Genomic DNA, 23725 nt, shown 5'->3' with positions numbered 1-23725 from the left:
GGTTTTGAGAATGTGGACAAAATTGAAGTCATATCTCAGTGTTTGTTGCTATAAATGTGGATAATATGCGGAAACTCTTGCTTTGACTTCTGACATGCCTAACGGCTCTCTCTGTTCTCTTCCATGTGCCTTTTTCCTTTTTTCTTGCTCTTTTTTCTTTTTCTTTTTTCTTAAAGACACTCGATCAATGAAAACATTTAGGTTCTGATTATTTCATGGAAACATTTTCTAATATTTCTAACCTTCAAAAAAATTATTTAATTAATATAAATATTTTTCCCATGATTTATCATTTTAAAAAATTCATATTTTTCTAGAAACAAAAAACTATTTTTTATACTTTAAAATCTTATTAACTTTATTATATATAAATTTCTTAATATCATTTGTTTTTAATATTACAACTAAATAATAAAAAATAAATTACTTTTTAAAAAATATTTTTTATAAAAATACTTTTCAAATATAGATTATTTTCTACCAATAAATAAAAATTTTAAAATCAATCAATTTTTTATATAGAAATATAGTTGTATTTTATTTTATTTTTTATCAATTTTCATATATATAAAAAAAGAATTGATTTCGACAACTAAATAAACTTAATCATTCATGTCATAATATAAATTTATCATAATAATATTTACACATAATTAAATGTTGTTTTAACAAATTGATCATAACTTATTATTTTAAGTCTTTTAAATAATTGTACATTTATATTTTAACATGTATATATTAAGTGAAGGTTGTGATAAAACTGATGTAAATTAACAAATAATTATGCATATATCTAAAGAAAATCTAATAATGATAACTTTGGAAGGATGACAAATAATTTTATTTTATAATATTTGATTAACTAATGAATCATATGATATCAAACATAATTATAGATGTGTTTTTCATATGTATCACAGATTGAGATGTTGATAAAATAAAAAAAATTCTGCCAAAACTTTTAGTTTAAAATCTTTATTTTTTTATTCGTATCGTAAAATGTGTATGAACTATTTAATAACTTGATAATACACATATTAAATAAATAGTTTAATTTTGAAATATCTGAAAAAATATAATTTGTGGTAGTTTTCGTTTAGTTTACACCTGAATAGAGTAAGATGTATTATAATATGAAATTAAGATTTACTTGTAATTTAAATAGTTGAGCTAAATTAAAATTTGATTGTGTTAGTTGAATGATTTGATGAATTTATGGTGGATAAAATGGATAAAATAAAACTTTGGCATAAAAATCCTACGTTGTTGACTGAATAGGCATAAAGCTTTTATGACATGTATACTTACTCCTTTTATACTAAAAATTTACTAAACATGATGAAGGCTTAATTGTGTAGTAATATGTTAAATTGGATAGGATAGTTAGGCTATTTTTTTATATCATGGTTGAATATACATAACTTAATTTTAAGGTGTGTGCTTGTTTTTTTATATAAAAATTTATTAAACATGTAGAATACTCAAATATATAGTGATTGTTGCTTTTTAAATATGTAGAATACTCGAATATATAATGATTGTTTGCTTTGAAAAGAGAATTCTCGTATTAATTTGGTAGTTTAGCTAAATTTATGGATGTAAAATGCATAATAGTTTTGTCTCCCTTTACCCAGAAAGACGGTTAAATTGTTAAGTTTAAAGAACACTTGAGATATTAAATATGCCAATTGAAATAAAAGAATTTTTTTTTTTTTAAAAAAAAAAAAGACAATTGAAGTCTAATAGTTATGTTTATGCCAATTTACTTTACTTACGTACTTGTTTAAAAAGATTCAAATTGATTTATAAATATGTACTATGCCAACGTTTATGAGTACTCAACTGACTACTTGACTTACTTTCAGTAATATTGAGATTCGATGTTACCTCCTGAGATACCAATAACTCTTACTATTTCTTATTGATTTCTATATATAGCCAGACAAACCAACATTAGCCACATCTCAAAGGTCAGTAATTCTATCTGTTTCATTCTTTTCCTTTATGCATTTTTTTTAAAAAGAAAAAACCTCAATCACTCTTGCAAGTAGTTTTTACTGGAAAATGTTTATTGACATTTTACTGGAAAATTGTTTTGCTTTATACTAAGGCCCAATGGAATAGATTTATTACAGAACAGACCGCAATTAGCTTGGTAAATTTAATTGATGTAAAGCACCATGCAGCTTCATAAATCATTGACTATTTAAGAATGATCTATAATTTTGAATTAGAGGATCATAAACTACAATAATATGACTATGCACAAAGCTAGTTACTTTGAGGCATTAGCTAAGCTCAACACCAAGTCTACTATTGACCCAAACAAATTTGGAACCCTATAGCAATCTCATGCTGCTTTATACGCAAAGTACTGGTATATGAAAAGCCGGGTGCAGTCCATACTGTTTAAGAGATTTCAGATTTTTATTAATAATATGATTGTCAATACACATTCTTAAGTTAGTCCTAAACTTTTAATTTGTAGTTTGAATCATTAAGGAAGATGTTGACAGTTCGCATTTCTTATGCTTAGCTATTACAATCCTTAATGCTTAGAGGATTTTGAATTTGTAAGGTTCTAGTTTAATACTACAAGTATGCCTATTACCAGCTTATATATACTTTATTATTATTATTATCCTTTTAGAACAATAGTTGAAAAAACAAAAAGGAAATTATCCCCGCAGTGCCGCGCGATTTAACCTAGCAAGTTATGAAGTTCGAATCCCCTATAATTTGGTTGCAGTCCTCTGATGCAAACATGTCCATTCAATTCAATGAAATCACTCTTTCGTCAGTATCCAAATCAAGGTTCCTGGAATGCGGGCAATTCAAAAGCACAAATGTTGACAACTGCAGAAAATGGGACTGGTAAAGGCAGAATACAGGAAAGATAATAAGAATAAACAATAATCAGACTAAAATTATATTCTTTAAAAGAAACAAAAAAAAAACAAAAAAAAACAAAAAAAAAACAAAACAAAACAATATACATTACAGATGCAAATGACAACTCCCCCAAATACAATATACAATTCTCATTCAACAAAATATAAGCCAAGTCTCTCTCCCTGCTTATCAGAATTGATTTCAAAATTGGGAGGATGTCACCCTCAGGGAAATGAGCATTATCACCCGCTAATGACTTCCCTCTTTTACATTCTTCTCTTTGGTGCGAAAGTCCTCCAAGCTGCAGTACTCTTGCCTGAGCAATCTATCCAATTCCGGATGTTTCTTTAGCGCTTCTTTGTGCTCACGCAGCCCGCGATAATGGTGGAATGCCCTGATATAGAGAACAATGCTAATTACAAAATCAAACACAGATTTGTGCATTCAGCAGGATCTAAATTGTAGGGAAAAAAGGGTCATGCATTGCTAATTGCACTCCTTTTACTCGGGTCTTAATAGGAGATACAATGAATATCAACACACTCCCAACAATTCTAGGAATTAGACACATCCAAAGCCAAACATCAATTTTCCAAATGAACACGTATGCTACAGGCATTCAAATTTCTTGGGGCCATAGTTTTTTGTTTCTAGACAAGCTAATAACGTTCAATGGGGAAGTTTTCCCTTCAACCTTCATCAGCCTTACAGAGTTTCAGGTTCAATAGGGAAGTTTCATGGTAACTCGTATTTGAATTACCATTTAAGATTTAAAGACAGTTATTCGTATAAATTATATCATATATAATACACATTTAAACTATTTACTAATTAAATAATCTTCAATTATAGTGTCTGTGTGTATATAATATATTAAGCATGAAAAAAGTAGTATAAGCATATACCATTTAATATACATTTTAGTTACTTTCTAATTATAGCTAGGATATATATGTAATAAACTGTTATAAATAAGTAATACAGTTGTAATTAAGAATCATGAAGTGATATTGTATATCTATAACTAAAGTTATTAAGAAAATGTAGGTTGAGTAAACAGATAATCATAATTTGTAAATACCATAATTATAATAGACATAACACAATAATTATAATATACACATTATACTATTGGTGGATATATTTATATATAATTATATTAAAGTTATTAACATACCTAAAAAATTATAGAAAAACATGTGTATAAAATTGGTTCTCAATTTGATTCTAGTACGGTTCGGCGCTTAGATGATTCCAGTTTGATTCTTAGTAAAGAACCAGAACCGAGCCACAACAGTAAAATAAATTTGGTTCAGTACAGTTCTTTGGTTCGGTTTGTGACGCCCAGGAACGGTGCACACCCCTAGAATAAATCGACACTCGATATTGAAGCATTACTGCCACCAATTTCACCAACTTTACCCCCATAAAAAGTAGTTATTGATGGCAAGCCAGATTATATTCATTGACAACCTTACTGGCATAACTGCTTACACTTTGCCCTATAAGAATCACTATGGATGAGCATTCCAGCTGTCCATAATGCAACACCAGAGCTAGCATAAACAATGGTGATAAAATGAACTTCACCCAGAAAAACCCCTCTGCTTCCCGTAATGAACAGTTTCTAGCTTCCCCTAACCACTCCTTTTATTGAAATTCTCATATTTCCAGACATCTAAATATAATATAGGTATTATGGATCTTTTCTTGTCAAATAAACTCTTTGGTTCTGATAGCATAACAGGTTCTAGCTATTGTTTTCTTTGGAGAAGTGTGTGTTTGTGTTTGTATTAGAAGGCTAAAGGGGAGGGCTTCTATTTGGTCTGTGATTTCCAATAAATTCAAGACCGACTTGTCCCAGATATAGACCAAACAAAGTTTTGTCCTGGAAACAAATGTGATCAAATCACCTAGAGCATATTTAACACTCATCTAAATTTTTTCTTACACTGCCAGTTGAGTATATTTTGAATTCTTTATTTGTATTTTTGAAGAAAAGTTGTGTTACTTGTGTACATCCAAAAATACTAGAGGCCTGTTTAATTATGTAAAAACAATGTTCTGTTTTCTATTTTTGATTTTCTATAGAAAACAAGGGAAAACACAACAAATACACATCAGTCAATAATTGAAAACGGTTTTTCAGTTTAAAAAAATAAAAAACCATTCGCATCCCTTCATAATTAGAAAGTATAGCATTATAAAATATATTTAAACATTTACTTTGCTTCTAAAGTTTGTAAAATGTATTATTCACTTATTTTATAATATATAACTTTTTTTTTTATCACAGTAAATAAACATTTTCCTAAATAAATACCAATTTTAGTTATCAAAAGCTTATACTATTATTTTGGTTATAGAAAAAACTTTTTTTATTTGGAAAACAAAGTTTTTATTATAAATAAAAACTGTGGAAAACAATACAGTTGCTTCCAAATCTTCGTTATATTTTGCAAAACTGGAAAGCTAGTTTTTCAATTCTCCATTTGGAACATTAGCACATATGAGCACTTAATTTTATTTTCCGATTTCCTTAGAGAAATTCTCTAGATAATTGCTCCAGTTTTGCACTACAGAATAGGCCCTAGAATTTTTCTGAAAAATGAATGCTGATTTACACAGGGAATCATGCTCAGAAAACTATAGTATTTTGCAGTTTTTTCTGCAATTTGGACCATATAATTGGAGAAAAATGCTTGGGTCTTTAAAGATTGATGTTTGTTCTGCACTGCCGAAAAACAGAGCAGCTTTACTCACTGCATTGATATTCACTTCAAGCAGTTTTAGTGGAGTGAGAATTCTGCAATCAGAGAGGATCCTGCTCCACTAGTTTTACTTTTCTGATATTTTTGGTTTCTTAGAGAGGAGGGTATCTTACCTCCATTTGAATCTCTTCTTTCTTCATTACTAGGATCCCCACTTATCTGAATAAATTCATGAGGGACCAAAATGTGGGCTACCTCTATTACGTTGATCAACTAATCAAAGGGCAAAAGAGGTTTCTATGCATAAAGTCACTTTCCTTTGCTTGATTGTTTCTTTTCACATCTTAATGAATTATTTCAATACGAAACAATTGCGTGTCTGGTTGTGTGCGTGAAAACATTGGTCTTCAAGCATCCATGTGCATGTGTGCATCAATGTGTGCCGTCAAATACAAGGATGGAATTTTAATCCACATCAAGCCAGTGAGAGAAAAAATTCAGATAATTTTACCAGTATTTCTCGAGGCCATAAATATTTCCCTTATGATAGAACTCAAGAGTAAGATCTTCAAAATCCTTGTACAAGTCCTCTCTGAATATGTTCTCCAAACCATAACTGGAAAAGGAAAAGGGGGAAAATAATAACATCAAGCAACCAGAAAATAGCATACGTAACGACGAGCAAGCATAATTTGTATCTATTCTGTCCACTAAATATTGACAAACAATGCCTGGAAACATATGAAAAAGAATTATATGGTAGATCCAACACGCAAACAGAATGAAAGAAGCACAAAATATCATTAATACCTATAGAACCTGAAAAGGCACTCTATCCCATAATTGTAATTAGCAGATGCATCTTCCAGAGCTAATTTCCGGAACTCATTATACATGGAAGGAACAAACATATCTCTAAGGAAATATGACCAAAACCTATACAGCGTATTCATTTCCTGCAGGAAAATCAACAGAGTGTTACGCTAAAATAGACAACTAGACATAGAAAAATATACTGCAATTCCAAAAATCAGAAAAAAAAATAAAAGAAATGTTTGGATGTTCTTAGAAGCTGTATAGTTGGCAAAGTTTGATTAGCTTATGCAAAAATGCCATAACCTTAAATCAACAAGATTATTGATAAGGGTGTGTTTCTTTTGGGAATAGAAGAATAAATGACTTAAAGAGTTAAGTTTAACGCCTTCCCTATTTTAACCTTATTTTGTTTCTTTTTCTAAAGGCTTGTAATGTATTTTTGTACATGGTGCCGTAGGTTAAACAGGTAAAAAATAGTTGAGGGTTTTTCACCTTTTTACCTTGTTTTGGAGCTTATGTTGTATGTTGGAAAATCCCTCCCCCTAGGTTCAAGGAGTGAAAGAATGGAGAGGGATAAAAATAAAATTTAACTCTATTAGCATATCGTAATTAGAATTGATAATACAATACTAAGATAATAAAATAGATAATTACAATATGCACTCCATTTTTTTTTAAACATGTACCAAATACAGTTAATTATTACTCTGATAATTTTTATTCCCCTTCTTTACACTGCACATCACTTAAATATTACTCCTGTAACTTTTTAACTCCTAATTTTTAACCTAACACACCCTAAACAGAAGTTACATGCAATGCATACTCATACTGAATGATTATGCATCAGAAACAAGCATCAAATAAGCAGGTTCTCACTGCCAAAAGATATCAGATTCTTTCAGCTGCTTGTATAATGTTAAAAAGAGAGAGAGAGATGATCATGAAGTACTCATGCAAGAAAGGTTGAATGACAACCAAAAAAATTCACCAAGTGAAACAGGAAACATGAAATTTAGCCTAGAAAAAGCACAAGACATCGCATCAAGCTGCAGCTTAGTTCTTTTCCTCCTTTTAACATGTCAAGAAAGAATGTCCAGAGACAAACCTCACTGCAACCTACTCCCATTTTCTTTCTGTCACTTAGGCACCGCTTGTGAAACTTCAGGTACCTAAAGATAACCACACAGGTAATCAACTTTCAGAATGCAGGCACACAAAAAATCACGTCACACCCAAATACCCACCCATCCATAAATAATTTGCTTACTTCTGCTGTTTAAAGCCATTTTCTTCTAACAGTTGATGGCTTGGATGCTGGAATGGGGGAAATGACTTTGGCATGGAACCCACTGGTGGACTACTGCCTGATAGAGGGCTATGTGGCGAAGCACTCAACTTTGAAGACCTAGGACTATAAAACTGAGATTCAGATGCCTATTAGCTAGCAAAACTTAAACAAGAAACAGATAGACCAACATATATTCAACTGGAAACTTGAAAACAGAATTGCTGAAGATAATCATTACTGGGGTACTCTTACTTGATTTATTGTACTTGTAACTATAGCAGTAAAAACTAACTAGCAAAAGACTTGAGCTTCAAAAACAAAATCCAGATCTCAGGCAACAATAACTTTCTACTGACCCATGATTTTCAGGAGGTGTAGAACTAAAGAAAAATCCAACCGAATTACTGGGTGGACTTTCTGATATGATCCCAAAAGAATTACGGCCAGTTCCATGATTTCTGAAGTTGCAGGAGAAGAAGCGCTGCTTATGAGATGACTGCTGCTTAGAAAAACTTTTACTCTGTTTCCTTAAATTAGCAGTGGTTCCGGACTCTTCTTGGCCAACACTTCCAGTGGAAATTTCACCAGTCTTTGAATGTGATACTCCCGGAGAACTATTTGTAAACCTCGAGTTCCCATCTCTGTTCTCAAAAGCAGAATTATTCTTTCTGCGATTAGATTTTTTTGTTTTAAGCTCCTGCCAATAAAAATCAAGTTAATCAAGTTAAAGGATCAATAGAAGAAGATATCAAGGAAGTCCACAGGGAAGTAAAATCAAACCAAATCAACTACATAATTCTTCTGATAGCACAACAGAAAACTCAACCTGTTCATAGAAATAGAGACCATCATTAATTGCAGAAGCAAGCTCCTTGGAAATCGATTTTGCATCTTTACCACCAGTTTTGAATGCTTCACTTGCTCTGCTATTCTGTAAAGCCAAGAGTGAAAATAAGATGCAGAAAAAATTGAAGACTAGATGAAGAAATTTGCCAAAGCAAATAAACAGATGTGATCGATCATGTGAAAGCACAGCCAAGAAGGAAAACAAGAGAGGGAACAATTAATTAATAAGCAGAAAAGGGCTAAAACTACAAGCACATGAACTTTAATTAAAAATTGATGCTGCCGTAAAAAAGGATAAGGAGATTAACAACAAGCCTATCCCTTATACATGTAAAAAAGGAAAGATAATTCTTGATGTTACAATATTCTACCTTAACCAACTTCTCAAAATGGAACTTTCATAATTGGTTCCATAAAAAATGATTAGTTACACCAATGTCAGACTTCAATTTGGTAAGAAAACTGGTCAACTTTTTATCATTCAACTTCAATATTGTTACACCAGGAGATCATAAACTGTAGGAGAAATCCATTTTAGACTTCAATTTGGGAATTTGATATCAGGCTTCAATTTGGTAAGAAAAATCCAGCTTCACGTAGGACCATGTTAGATTCTAGTGGCAATAACAAACTCCACTCCAGTTGATCTAATGGCAGCAATGATGTGTTACGCATGCCGAATAGAACCAAATCCATTCTTCAACAGAGTTCAAATATTAAAGAAGTCTATCAGTTATAAAAAGTTTTATTTTATCAATGACAAAAAGATTGCATTTATATAGCAGCTTGTTATCAGATTTCTATTATCTTATTTAGTAGTTCCTTATCTAATGATTAGTTGTATTGGACTTATACTTTAATCAGAAATACTGTGATTGTATGAACCTCTATTATATAAGGGGTTTCTCTTTATCCAATAAGGCAAGCAAATTAGTTACAAACACATTTGAGAGCAATAATAAAATTCCACCATAAACAATAATGGAGGTAGGGAACGAAAAACACCAAGAATAGGCATGGTATCAAAATATTAGAAGTTGGATTTTTCAATGTTTGATAGCGCAAATAGGAGTGTAAACGAACCAAACTGTTCGTGAGCTATTCGAGGCTCAGCTCGATAAAAGCCCGATTGGGCTTGGCTTGTTTTCTAAACGAGCCGAGCTCGAGCTCACTTTTTAGGCTCGTTTAATAAACGAGCCGAGCTTGAGCTTAGCAGTATTCGGCTCGTTTAGGCTCGTGAGCTCGGCTCATTTTCAGGCTCAGGCTCCTTCGCCAATATCAATCCCACATCGAAAGTTGAAGGATATGGAGGATTGTGACTTCTCTATAAAATGACAACTCTTCTACATTCTTTTTTATTAACAACCCTTCTACATTCTTTTTTATTAGTTTTGGGTTTGAGAGATTTCAATTAAATAAAAAAATTTAATTTAAAAGTCTCTTAATGATTTATAATTTAAATTTTATTTTTAATTTAAATTTGTTTATAATTTAAATGAATTTGAATTATATTGAGTTTGTTTACAACATAATCAAGCTCAAATTCGAGCTTTTTGAGTGGAGTTTGAGTTGGCTCGTTAATGTGATAAACGAGCTTATTACGAATCGAGCTCGAACCGAGCTCGAGTTTAATATTTATTTTATGAATCGAGATCGAGCTTATAAACGAAGCTCGAGTCGAGCTCGAGTTCGAACTCGAGCTTTTAAATTTATTTTTTAATTGAGCCTGAGCTTATCAAAGTTCGGCTCGGCTCGATTCGATTACAGCCCTAAGCGCAAATGATCCATTGTTATTGTACATTCTAGGATCTACAAGAACGGAGACAGTAGATAACGCTTTGAAAGTACGTGATTCAGTTTCTAGTGTAACATGGAAACACTAACAGCAAGCATAAGAACACATGAAAACAGATTACAATAAGAGGCATAAAGATGCTGCTTTTGAACCAAGCACCTAGATTTAGAAAGTATTAGTTAGTTGGCAAAATTGTCCTAAATCCGAAGTCACATGGGACCCCATCAATCATCTTCAGATTGCATATCCTACCTTTCAACTTAAGGACAAGCTCATTCTCTATGAGGAGAGTAATGCTATCAAATCCATTCTTCAACGGAGTCCAAGTATTAAAGAAGTCTATCGGCTGTAGCAGATTATATTTTATCAATAACAAGCAGATTGCAATTATCTATTAGTTTCTTATCAGATATCTATTATCTTAACTCAGTAATATTTCATCTAATGGTCAATTGTATTGGACTTCTGCTTTAATTGGAAGTACAATGATTGTATAAACTTCCATTATATAAGGGATTTCTATTTATTCGATAAGCAAGCAGATTAATTATAAGTTTGAGATTTAAGACTCTCACTCACGAGTCTGAGGTTTTAAAAACTCCTTCCAACGAGCTCCTTCCCTGTTCATAGTCAATGATGACCTAGGACCTCAACATGATGCATTGTAATTTGATGTCGTCACCCTCAAGCTTGACAGCTTTAGGCACAAATTTTTTGCCATACAATATGAGACATTGAGATATACATGGTTTAGTATCTCATATCCATATCCAACATTAATAACAAAGAGGACAAAGCTCTTTAGGTCCAATGACTCCAAAAGCAACTGGCTAGCACTTTTGAATGATGGGCATATTGAGCTTTAAAGAGAGAGAGGAGGGCCCAATGACCCCAAAGCAACTCTGAATAATGGGCATATAGAGAAGAATAAAAAACTATCAAGCAACTTTTACACATGCCAATGTGTTCACACATATTTTTGCATATTGTCATGGTACAAGATAATTGTGAACACCATTATATTGATATATGATTATTGATAGATAATTAAATAAATACAAAAAAATAAGGGTATTTTACACTATAATCACTTAGGTTTAGCAAAACCCACAACTTAGTCCCTGCCTTTTTAGTAATAAATAATTTAGTCTCTGAGTTTTTATTTTATTAACAAAGTAGTCCTATTAATTTACGTTAGTCAAACTGTTAATTGAAGAAGTCGACTCAAACTAAAGAAACTAAATTATTACATAGCAAAACTATAAGGACTAGATTATTATAAATTATAAAAATTAAAGGAAATAAATTATTATAAAAAGTAAAATTCAAATAACTAAACTGTCATAGTCTAATAGTGAATTTTAATAGAATTATTTTGTTAATAGAATGGAACCTTAGGGACTAAATTGATCTTTATTAAAATGGTAGGCACTAAACTATGGGTTCCATTAAATCTCAGGACTATGTTATAAATTACAAAATAATAATGATAATAGGTTGCTCTCACAAAAACATAATTTGCTGCCAAACAACTATACCTGGGTGACAATCACAAGTCTTTGAACATCCTGATCATTGACCAACATCTCATCTTCTTCATCATCAATCCTGGACAAATGGTAACCATTTAATAGAGAGCATAAGAAACAACAAATAGTAACCATATTAATAGAGATTGCAAGAAACAATCAACACTATATTCCTCATGGATTGGTATGAGAATAGAATGAGATGGTTACAAAAGCTTCTGTATGTGTTTGAAAATTGTAAGAATAGCAATTTCAACCACCCCTGTCCTTTTCCATGGAGGAGACAGAATGAGAAGGAAACATAGGAATCCATATCCATTATGGGGAGACTTAACATACAGTAAAGAACACATTTCCAAATTTATCCATTTACTCTTATCTTCCGATGCCTTGTTAAGTCACAAAAGGCATTAATAGAAGATTAGTTTAGGTTAATGAAAAATATGTCTATATGATTTCTAGCATCAATTGTTAAAAACACCAAAGGTTGCTCTTCCAATTTCTTCAGGGACATTGATCTCCTAGCTTTGTAGGAGAGTGGTTATGAAGATTGATAGTCAAAAAGGGAAATTATAGTTATAGCAACCAAATACAGTAACGCATATGATGCATAAACCAGTAGATTAAGGAACCTCCTTTACAGTGGAACAATTTATCATTAGCGTGATAATACAGTGAAGCACATGATGCATAAACCAGTATATCAAGGAACCTCCATGTAGGGTGGAATTTATTCTTTAAAATGATTTACAAAGCGGTAATATCTTCACTCCCCCTCCTCAACATCCCACAGAAGTTTTTTTATAAATTAATGAGGTAAATACCAGAATAGCCCCCCCCCCCCCCAACACACACAATCAAACTCAAGTCTCAAAGCTTTTCCCATTACCATCAAACGGGTCATGGATCTTTGAGTTGACTGTTTTAAGTATGAGAGGCATGTAAAGGTATAAAAAGTCTCTAGATCCAGGAAATTCAAGCAATTTTCAATTTCATGAAATTCTCCATGATTATTACAGTTTGACTACTTGAGACATAATGACAAGATTTGAGAAGTGTTGTTAGAAATTATTGAAACAACAGAATTACTTTGTAGGAGGAAAGGCAAGGAATGATAAAGAAGCTGCTAGCTGCTTATGATCCTAGTTCTGCCCAGCATTTCCCTTAAGTGATTCACACTAGCAATTTCCAGCCACTCAAAAACAAATTCAACAGATTTCACTCCATAGTCAGCCTAATTTCCTACTCAAGTTCAATTTCAATAAAACAATTCATAAGTTGACATGGACCGAGTTGAAAAATTAGCAGGAGAATCTGATAGAAAATAAGCGTGCAAAGGAGCTTCCTAGTTGGACACATAGCTTATAGTGTTTCTTTGGTGATAGTGTGAATGATAAAACAAACCTCCATCTCCTAGAAAAATGTAAACTAGATGGCTAGAATTTAATGAGAACAAAATCAACAATTACTTCATTGCTGTAGAATATGAGCAGACATGAATGTTGTGTCCCATTACTTTATATCACTAAACTACAAGCCACAGACTCCATGCAATTTATGCAATTGGTGAGACAACATGTTCATTCAAGAGTATACCTAGCAAATTGTTATGTCTTTGATAACAAAACAAATAAAATGAAACTATTTTCGCATAACAACAAAGTCTAGATCTTCAAATTTACAAGATGAGAGACCCTTCAAGCATAAGAAGACTGATAATGTGATAAAAGTTGCCTCTCAAGTCTCAAGTAGTATAAGAGCTATAAAGTATATGTTGCCACTGGTTTCAATAAAGATTAAGGCAAGTAATGGAAGGTAAAGATGCATGTCAAGCAAAAGTAATGGATCCACTTCTTAAAATGATCAACTTACACATTCTTAATTCTCATCTATCACTTGGCTCACAAGGTGGTGCCAAGTCAAGTAACAAGCCTTGAACAATTGAAGCCTAGTGGACATGTTTTGTGCATCAAACGCCTAGACTAATCCAACCAGTGTTATTAAGGCAACACTAAGATGACATAGTACCATATGGCCTTAGGCGAGAGGTGAGACAAGGGTCTTTTTGAAGCAAGGCACCATAGTCTCTGTGTGTGTGTGTGTTATACTTATACACGTATATAACTAGCTTAAGTATTAAAAAAATATATTAAAGGAAATTAAAAAAAAAGCAACAATCATCTTAGTTGCAATAAGCAATAAGAAAAAAAATACAAAGCAACACCAATTTATAATTGCAATAAGCGACAAAGCAATAAAAAAAAACTTGCTGCTGTTACAAGGAAACAATAGAAGAAGAGTGAAAAAAATTTAAAAAAGAGGATCTGCTGTTGTGCCAGGTCCAGGAGAGAGATGAGAGAAGAGAAAGAGAAAGCAAAAAGGAGAAGAGGAGACAAAGAGGGAGCAGAGAGGGAAAAGAAAAAAAACATGCTGCTGTGCTAGGTCCAGCAGAGAGAGAAGAGCCAAAGAGAGAGAGAGGAGAAGAGGGGAGACATACCTAGTTGCTGGTATTAAGAGCAAGAAAGAGATTGCGTTTTGGCTGCTGTAAGAGTGTTATCCGCTGTTTGAAAGAGATGGAGAGAGGCTAGGGTTTCTCTTTTGCTGTTTAAAACATTTAAATGAAATAGAGGAAAAAAAAAAAAGGAGCTACCCTCGCTTCAGTGAGGCATAGCCTTTGCTGCCTAGTGCCTTAGTGGTCCAAACCAGCACCACTGTGCAGGGATCCTCACCTCGCCGCCTTTAAACAACACTGAATCCAATAATCAGGTTTTTACATGCTTCATAATTCATCCAAACAGATTGAAAACTCTAGTCGAGTAAAATGTTCAAAGAAGTGCAGAGGGGATATAACTAGGAGCTAAATAAGACATTGATGGTCAGAATTTAGTGACAAATAAACTAGAATACTGTCTAGGCAATGCATACACCGCGTCCCTACCAGACGAGAAAATAATGAAGATGATTGCAAAAGGACTGGTATCTTCAGAACCCATGTTCTATCGAATTGTCAAAATGCACTAAGGTGATTGGTAAGTGGTAATTTCTCATATTGCAGTTTTCAAGCTAGGATTAAAGACAAAACCAATGTCCAGACCCATTTGAGGAAGGATGGGTGAATAACGCTGATCCACAAGTATGAAAGGTTAGACTAACCCACTGAAGGGTTCATTGATGACTAAAACATAAACTAAACTGATCAAATAATATTAATACGAAATGACCAATGAAAAGCAGGCAAAAAAAGTAGTTAAAAAATGTAATACCTTCTAACTGGACATTCAGAATCATTCTTCAGTGTTTTCTGCTCAAGCTCCAGCTCTTCATCAAGCATAAATGTGTTTGCAAAATCATTAGACAGATCACCAAGATTATGCGAAGTCATGTCTGATGAGATTTCCATGCCATCAGTCGCATGATACTTGGAAACCGCAGGCTCATTTCCATCAGAATGGGCCACATATGCAGCATTGCAGCTGTTGTCAAGATATGAAAGCTTAGCGTTCAAGTCAGTAACTGACTTGCCATTTGGATCTGCATTTACACCACCCATTGCCTGTTTTACAGCATGAAAAGATGCACTTTCACCTTCATTTGTACCTACTTGCATTGCTTCTGGAGCCTCTCCATTTGTCAATCTTTGCTCCTCCTCACCATCTGCATGATTATATGATGAAAATTCCACATTTTCTTTGGAGAAACCCCTTGCATTGTCTTGTTTAGTACGATTTACAATATGCGATTCAGAAGTTTGAGTTTTTGATGTTGATGTATGTTCAGTAGAAGCTGGAATCCACTTTGACCACTCATCACGTCTCCGAATCTTGTCACCCTATCATTAGAAAAGAAAACCACGGTGATGGCTACTAAAAATAAATAAATAAATAAAGACATAACTTGTCAACATATCCATAAGATAAAGTATGCTATCATCACTAGAGACACCCATAAGAGTAAAGCAAGTAGCTTCATTTCGATAGTCAATTTCTGTAGTCATCTCATCTCTAAGATTTGAAGCAAGTGAAAGTCAACATTTAAGGTAAATCATTTCGAAGAATATTTAAATGCAAATGATACATAATTGTTGAATTTAGGTTCAACATTTTCAATAAAAGAAGACTCAACATGGAAGTAGCAATGAACAATTAATAAATTACAAATACAAGCCATAGCATCATATAAAGGAAAAAAATGAAATGATACCATAGACCTTAATAACCAAAATACCTTAAAATTTATTTAATGCATAATGGACAAAGCTAAAAATCATAAGCCTAATTAATTAGGACATACAGAAAATAAGAGAATACTGAAAAGAAGGAACAAAGAGACTAAAAGATGATGACAGCTTCATTTTGTAACCTGGAAAATGAAACACCAGCAACAATGGCTCAATAAGTGAAATTTTTCTACACCTTCAATCTTACATCAATAATGACATCAACAGATGAATGACTAATCTTCATTTATAACAGTTTCTTGACTGAACCGTAACTATGATTGTTCTACAGCTAAGCTAAAAATTACAATATTTATAACATATCAACGTATTACTTGTTTTATACATTTATTAAGTAACAATTACCCATATTGAAATTGAAAAGAGAGGTTCAAATAGTGTGATAGTGGGACAGAAGCAAGAAACAGGTTGTACACATTTGCAAATTTGGCTAATATTGAACACGTCCAGCTCAGTGTTACCTAATTTGTTGGCCCCCCCACGCCCTCCAAATGGCATTCCAAAACACATGGTCCAAAAAGTGGTACATTCACATCTCAGAACATGAAATAGCCAAAACATGCCATCTTTATCCACAAAGTTTAATTAATTAGAATAGGTTTCTTGTTTGCCTGTTTAAGTTGCATTCTACCACTTAAACTTTAAAATTTAAATTCCACTATAATAGGCTAAAATTTCTTGAAAAATATTGTATGTTCAATAAATCTATTTATCTTCCATTATTATTGCTCAAGTAAGGGCACTATAAGAGAATATAAATCCGAAGTAATACTTCATACTATTATCCTGCACAAGCTAAAAATTCAAACAGCCAAGGGTGTGTTTTCTTATGGAAAACAGTTTTCTGTTTTACATTTTCTATTTTCCATTTTCTAACAAAACTAGTTTTCATTTTTCACAGAAAATAAGGAAAAACATGGAAAATGAGTTCATTTGCAATAATAAAAAAAATCATTTTCTAATCCAAAAAATCATAACTTTTATAATTGAAAAATAATCATTTAAAGATGTATTCAAAAAACTTCATTTTTTATATTTAAAAATTTTTACCTTGTATTATTTATTTTTATTTATAATAATATAATTAATTTAGAATTATAAATAAATATTTTTAAATAATTATTTAATTTTAATTATGAAAATGCTATAACATAATTTTTGTTATAGAAGAGTCATTGTTTTTTATTTGGAAAACAATTAGAAAACAGAAACATTGCTGTAAAGAAAAAATAGTGGAAATCAGCTTAAAGTTGTTCCCCAAATCTTAGCTAATATATATAGAAATTAAGGAACCTGAAAAACAATTCAAGTTACCTGAACTTCCACCATACTTGAACTTTGTAGCGCATCAAGAATAAACAGTATATCTGTAGTCATTTTCTTCACCTGTGATTCCATTATATTTTAATAAGCTCAATTACCTCAAGCTACAATGAAAACAGTGTAGGATATCAAACATACCCTGTTAAAGTCAGCGATGATGGAAATAGGAACCCATCCTTGGCCATCCATCAAGGATATTAGGTAATGATCAGTCTTCAGATTTTCATCACTGCCATAAAGAAGTAATGAAGTTAATAGAAAATATATATACAGTATAAACATAGCAGCGCTTCTATATATTAAAAATACTTGCTTATAAATTCACAAACAGAAGCCCACAAATAATAGGAAATCTAGACGGTACTACTTAAATCTAACATAAATTGAACATTCAACAAATACAGAGAATTAATGAGCCAAAGAATCATATCTCTAAAAAGATTGTGCAATCAATTGGAGTTACAACTCCTAGTCAAAGCAGTCCTCCTTTGGAGTTCCTTCATTAGCAACAAAGCTTACACCAAATTAATCACATTTTTATAAAGTGCCTCTAACAGTAGTGTAGGTTAATAATCATGATGCATCAATGAGAAAAAGATTAAAAAAAATGAAGCAGGAGAATAGTTTCCATCTAAAATTCAACCAGAATTAAAGGATAAAGCTTCATAGAAAAGTCCTAACTCCTAACAACATCTATAGGGGAAAAGTAGGATTGTTTGTGCCATTCATGCAGTTTTCAATAAATACAAACATACATAGTACCTTTCTTAACTTACCTGAAATAATAATCTATTTGTCTTATTATGCTATCTCTCAAAGATGGTGTTTCTTGGGGAAGGAAAGGAACTCCTGGACTAGTAGGATATGGCATAAAGCGAGGAGGATGGCCTCCCCTGAAAGAACCTGTAGGCGCTACAGGCACATAACATATGGGTGGTCCTGTATGATATATAATTAGACAGATCATCAAAGATAGATTTTGATTTTTTCATATAAAATAACACATAAAAAAAGGAGAACTGCGAGGAATAATGATGATAAGCCCAGCAGAGAAAGAGGTGTATGTACAGCTGTACACAAAAGACAACTAAATTCCAAACAGACAAAGAGAGTAGAAAAATTACCTGGGAAGGTTGGAGCAACCATGAAGCCTGGAGCAGGAGCAAATAACGGAGGCCTGACTAGAGGCCTTGGTCCCATGCCCTGTTGCAAAGCCATATTATCTCTGGGACTAAATGCTCGCTGATGCCAAGCATGATTCAAATGGCCACCAGGTTCTTGCACACTGGGTCTTCTATTTGAAAAATTGACAGCAAAAGCATTGGGATCCCCTCTTGGTGGAGTCTGAACATTAACAGGTGGAACAAAAGGTTGGACAGTGGAAGAATCAGATCCAGACTTTACTAGATGAGTTTCAACACCAGGAAAAGGTGCAGGGCTGGGCTGGTAAGCATATCCAGAAACAGCAATGTGCGGTGGCGGCACCATAGCATGAAAAACAGGTGGCAGAGTTGGTTGCTGGTAAGGAAAGGGTACAGGAAAAGGAGGTGCACCATTTTGGTTGCGCTTAGTGCCTAATTTTTGATGTCTTGATGATGAATACTTATGCGAAGAATTAGGGTTTCCAGAACCATTCAACTTGTGCGCAACTGATCCCTGAACAACCCACTAAAGATTTTAGCAAATATATATATATATATATATATATATATATATCCATATCAAGCTAAGCTAATCATTACATCCATTACAAGTGGAAGAGGGGGAAAGGCAATGATGTGAAATAAAGCAAATTTCTCAAACAAGCTGCACTCATCCATTATTGAAACTCTTCCATATTGCATGATCCAAAAGCAAGGCTACCTCCTACCTATGCTCTTGCAAGACAAACAAGATATTCATGATAATAAAACAGCAACTACTAGTCTGCCTTGTCTCAACTATCTCCTAACATGTTTCAAATCTACTAGCAGGCAACAATATTCAAAAATAATAGACAGTTCTCTAATTAGGACTACCAAAGCAGCAAACACAGACCTGGAGGTCCTGTAACAAAATATTTCACCAACTAATCCACTCTAACCAAAGCTCCAATGATGTAATATTCATCAATATCACCTTAACATCATGATCCAGACAAAAGGAAGCTTCAGGAGAAACAATATCAAAATCAAGTGAGTAATTCAGACTTTTGTTCTAGATTCTACTCATGTTTATTAAGTTGGATTATGGTTCATTACCTATGGTTTAATATTTGATTTGAGAAGTTAAAGGGTATTTAATTTAATAAGATACAGCTTCACTAGCACACGTTCTGACATTTTCAGTCTAAAGTTAAGTCTGTTTGTGTTTTAAGTCAAAACAAAGCCCTTATAGTCCAGTAATCAAAAAGACTTCTCATTTAGGCTCCAAATCTCATGGGGTTAAAACTTAGGAAAATTTACTGTTTTAGCCCCTATGTTATAGAGAAACTCATTAATTGATCTCTCGGTTTTGAAAAATCCATTAAAACGTCCATAACGTTTTAAAAAACCTACTAACTAGTCTTTTCATTAATTTTAGCCATTAAGTATTTTTACTATTTAGTCCTTGTATTTTGAAAAAATCATTAGTTGGTCCCTCAATTTTGTAAAAGTCTACTAATTAGTCCTTCCCCTTCCCCATTGAGAGTATTTTAAACTTTTTTACAATACTTAATGACTAAAATTAACAGAGATACTAATTAGTAAACTTTTTAAAACGTAAAAGATGTTCTAATGTATTTTTCAAAACTAAGGGATCAACTAATAAAGTTTCTCATAATATATGGACTAAATAATATATTTCCCTAAAATTTAATATTTATTGGGCACTCAGCTCAACTAGAGAGGATATTATTTCTTGATGTAGCATGGTGTCATTTGAAAATTCAAATTAAATAAATGAAGTTTGAAAGTTGTGAAAGATTATAGAAAGGGATTAAGGATTTTCATTTGGCAATATTCTGGTAAATGTAACTTAATTTTATGACAAAGATATAAGGAAAATAGATTATATAAAAATAGCAAGAAATAATTTATGAGAAATAGAAAATCATATCAAAGGGTTATTTAAAAAAATATTAGCACTCAATCAATGCTTTTAAGTTTAGCAATTTAAGCCCAGTTTCTCGAATTTAGTGCAATTTTATCAGAAGGCTGAAATTGATTTAGGGGAAGTGTGTTATTTCTAACATGAGACGCCCATGTGAAATATTTTGTTTCTTATAAGTGGAATCCACACATACCACATTAACAAATATTTTATTTGCTATGAGTGGGACTCACATCACACATCACTATGACATGTCCACTCCTACCAAATAAAATAGCAATAACAGACTCCCCAAAATTAATCTTGGACTGGGATAGATTGCACTAAATTTGAGAAATTTGGCCTAAATTGCCAAAAAATTAAAAGCATTGGATTAAAATGCAATTGCCCACAAATGTTTGGAACTTTGGATTCTTTTTGTAATTAGGCATAAACAAAATTACAAATGAAAAAAGACTACAAACCATGACCTGTTGTAACACACACACCCCTTTTAATTTGAGCATTTCAAGAAAACACCATCAAATTGACGAGAGAACCAAATTATTTTTGGAGTTTTTTTTTTTTGGAAATAAGTAATACCTTTTCACAATGGTTGAATTTAAATATGTATTCAATTGTTGTCTTTAGTTTAATACATTTACCACTGCTAAATTGTATTAGGAGTAATAACCACTTGTATGTATAGCATCATGAAAGAGTAACTGCACACATGGCTTTATATACATCTACAGTTGAGGTGTCAAATTTTAGTTAAATCACTCTCTCTAAATCAGGAATTTTCTTCCCCTCACTTCCACCTTGTTGGCTTGTCAAGCCAAGCTCAAACCAGTTGAGGCTCGGCCTAAATCAGCTTGAAGAAAAAGGGTTGGAGCTCAATTAAGCTCAAGCATAGTATAAGAGAATAAATCAAGCCTACACAAACCATACACTTGTTTTGTTTACACCCCTGCAGCTATATTGAATTTGTTATTATCAAATCATTTTTCATTTCAAAGATTTTATATTGACTAAAATTCCGTATCTGAATAATCCAGAATCAGACCGAACGGCAGAGAACAGAAATTTGCCATTTCAATTAGTTTTATTTCTTCATTACATTTTCACTGCAATTTTTGGAGCCCAAGCCAGCGTAGCTCTAGATAAATAACAATTAAGCTTTAATCCTAAACTGATCCTCTTACTTCATAATTTCACAAATAAATTTCAGCATAATTAATTTTAAGATCACTATTATCACACCCTAAACAGCTCCACATCAAATAATATCAAGTTTCCTAAAGCACTAGCCGTGAATATTGTTCATAATCATGGTACTAAACCACAGTGCAGACAGACCTAAATCCGTTCCTTTCTAGCTTTATTGTGCTTCACAATCATACCCATTACAACCCCTAGTTGTATACATCAATTGCTATTTTTTCAAGCTTTCAACAACTAACCAGCCTAGAAACTCCAATATGTTAGCTTTCCCACATCATTTCAAAACTTTATTCATTGTGCTTTATTCTTATGAGTAAATTTCCAAAACTACAAGCCTATGAAGTTTCTGTTTATGTTGTTCTTTTTTGTTTAATATCAGCCCTGCTGACCCATTTTTCTTAATAGCATCTACTACTCAATCTTCAGGCTTCTGACTTAATGGTGCAGAGCAGGGAGTGAAAAATCGTGTACATATCACTAATGTAAATATTAATTTTTGCAGCTTAGGGGTTTTCTTTCTTTCCTATTTCACTTAGTGGCTAGAATTAATTTCCTATGTCAGACACAGTAGACTTTATTATTTAGGGATTCTAAAATATTATTTTGAAATCTTCCTTTTTAACAGCCCAAGTCGACCAAATCCTAATAAGAACTATAAGTATTAAGACCCTATGCTATGGAGATCCTTTATTTGCCTTGGATTAACTTCATGCAAATTTAATAGGACCATGCATCCTCTTCCAACAATTCGTTGGCTCATCTGTCTTCTAATATTCAAAGATTTAGGGCCCACACAAATTGCATAATTTATCAATTCATCTTTCAAATCCTTTCGGATAGAATATGACACATTTGCTAAAATACCTCAAGAAGGATAAACAACCTAAAGCAATGCGATAGCACAATAAGAAACATGGCTAAAATTACATGGCATGGAAATATTCTAAGTAGCAAACAAGAAGTCGGGGTAACTTGAACATCAATCAATTAGCAACTGCGAACTAAATGATCGACAAGTTTAGAAAAATAGCACAGAAAAGCACCATAAAAATTTAGAACTGGTCTAGAATATCAATCGCGAAACGGAAGCATAACCTAAAAAAAGAGTACCTGCGTTGGAGAAGGAACAGAAGCCGGCTTCGTGGCAGAATCGGAACTCTTGGAGCGTTGTTGGTGATGGGCGTCGGCGAGAGCAGGCCAAGACTCAGCGCCCATCACAGGAGCATCGGCCACCACCGGAGTCTTCCAGGGGGACTTAGGCCCGCTATTTACATCCTTCTGATCATCCCCACCTTCACTCTCCGCCATCAACATAAACACACCCCCGATTACACCAATTACAGTGGCTGACAGATTCAAGTAGAGAAATTGGCAAGAGAAAAACAACGGTTTGATTTAAGATGTTGAATGCCCAGTGGCAGATATGTAAATTAAGGATCCAATATCAGGTTTATCAAAGCAAGATCGTCCCTTATACTGATTAAAAGAGAAAGGAAGATAGAGAAAGAGGTGTTGGGTTTCGCTAAGTTTAGGACAAAAGAGTGAAGAGTAAATAGTATTTGACAGTTCCAGAACGCCAAAGAAGTGCTGGAACACTGTTGAAAAAGGCTGAGCAGCCGCAAGCCTCTGTACTCTGTAATTTGCCTCCTTTTTATAGTGGCGAGTGTGAGGAGAGCAAGTGAAATTAATTAGCCTTTTATGCTGTTTCCACTCCGTTTCAGGCCGTGTATTGGCCTGGAAGCAAAAACTGCAGCGTCTCCATAGCAAATTTGTATTCTAGTTTGTCTAGCAACTAAAAAACAAGAAGTTTTATTGCCGCATAAAACCCTAGGTCTGCAATGGCTGTACTTTGGGCTTATTCTTGGGCCCATAACAACGTCTCAATGTGTTAAGTCCAATTCAGAGTGGTCTTTAAAATAATTAATTTTTTTAAGGAAATTATTAACTTTATTTTTTATATAATTATTTCCAATAGGAGAAAATTAACTTCTATTTTTATTCCATTTAATT

At 32.9% G+C, this 23725-nt stretch overlaps 1 protein-coding gene across 3 annotated transcripts; it reads right to left on the bottom strand.

The window, feature by feature from the left end:
* Positions 1–2886: 2886 nt before the first annotated feature.
* LOC110614599 (la-related protein 1A) lies at positions 2887–23391 on the bottom strand. Of its 3 annotated transcripts, XM_021756164.2 has the most exons (15): positions 22826–23390; positions 18565–19096; positions 18217–18379; positions 17579–17669; positions 17432–17503; positions 15144–15709; positions 11890–11959; positions 8537–8641; positions 8067–8407; positions 7690–7833; positions 7528–7591; positions 6920–6961; positions 6414–6559; positions 6115–6219; positions 2887–3286 (listed from the first exon to the last, which is right to left on the bottom strand). In XM_021756164.2, the coding sequence occupies exons 1-15, from the start codon at positions 23027–23029 to the stop codon at positions 3142–3144; spliced, it is 2790 nt and encodes a 929-aa protein (XP_021611856.1). In that variant the 5' UTR covers positions 23030–23390; the 3' UTR covers positions 2887–3141. The 3 variants fall into 3 exon arrangements, 2 of the variants coding, with proteins under 2 accessions (XP_021611856.1, XP_021611857.1); XM_021756165.2 differs by lacking the exon at positions 6920–6961 and having other exon boundaries at positions 22826–23387; XR_002487810.2 differs by lacking the exons at positions 6414–6559; positions 6920–6961 and having other exon boundaries at positions 22826–23391.
* Between the last annotated feature and the right edge of the window lie 334 nt (positions 23392–23725).

The sequence above is a fragment of the Manihot esculenta genome, chromosome 5 (genome assembly GCF_001659605.2).
Source record: "Manihot esculenta cultivar AM560-2 chromosome 5, M.esculenta_v8, whole genome shotgun sequence".
In the NCBI taxonomy this organism is placed as follows: Eukaryota; Viridiplantae; Streptophyta; class Magnoliopsida; order Malpighiales; family Euphorbiaceae; genus Manihot; species Manihot esculenta.
This window is presented reverse-complemented; position numbering and strand designations above follow the sequence as displayed.

Bases quoted from the DNA above. Each gene is read 5' to 3' on its own strand.
- LOC110614599 (XM_021756164.2), bottom strand. From the start codon at position 23,029: ATGTTGATGGCGGAGAGTGAAGGTGGGGATGATCAGAAGGATGTAAAT. The intron at 8,642-11,889 runs GTATAGTTGTTT...TTGGCTTTACAG, and splicing joins GACTTGTGATTGTCACCCAG to AATAGCAGAGCAAGTGAAGC. The intron at 7,592-7,689 runs GTAAGCAAATTA...GGTTATCTTTAG, and splicing joins AATGGCTTTAAACAGCAGAA to GTACCTGAAGTTTCACAAGC.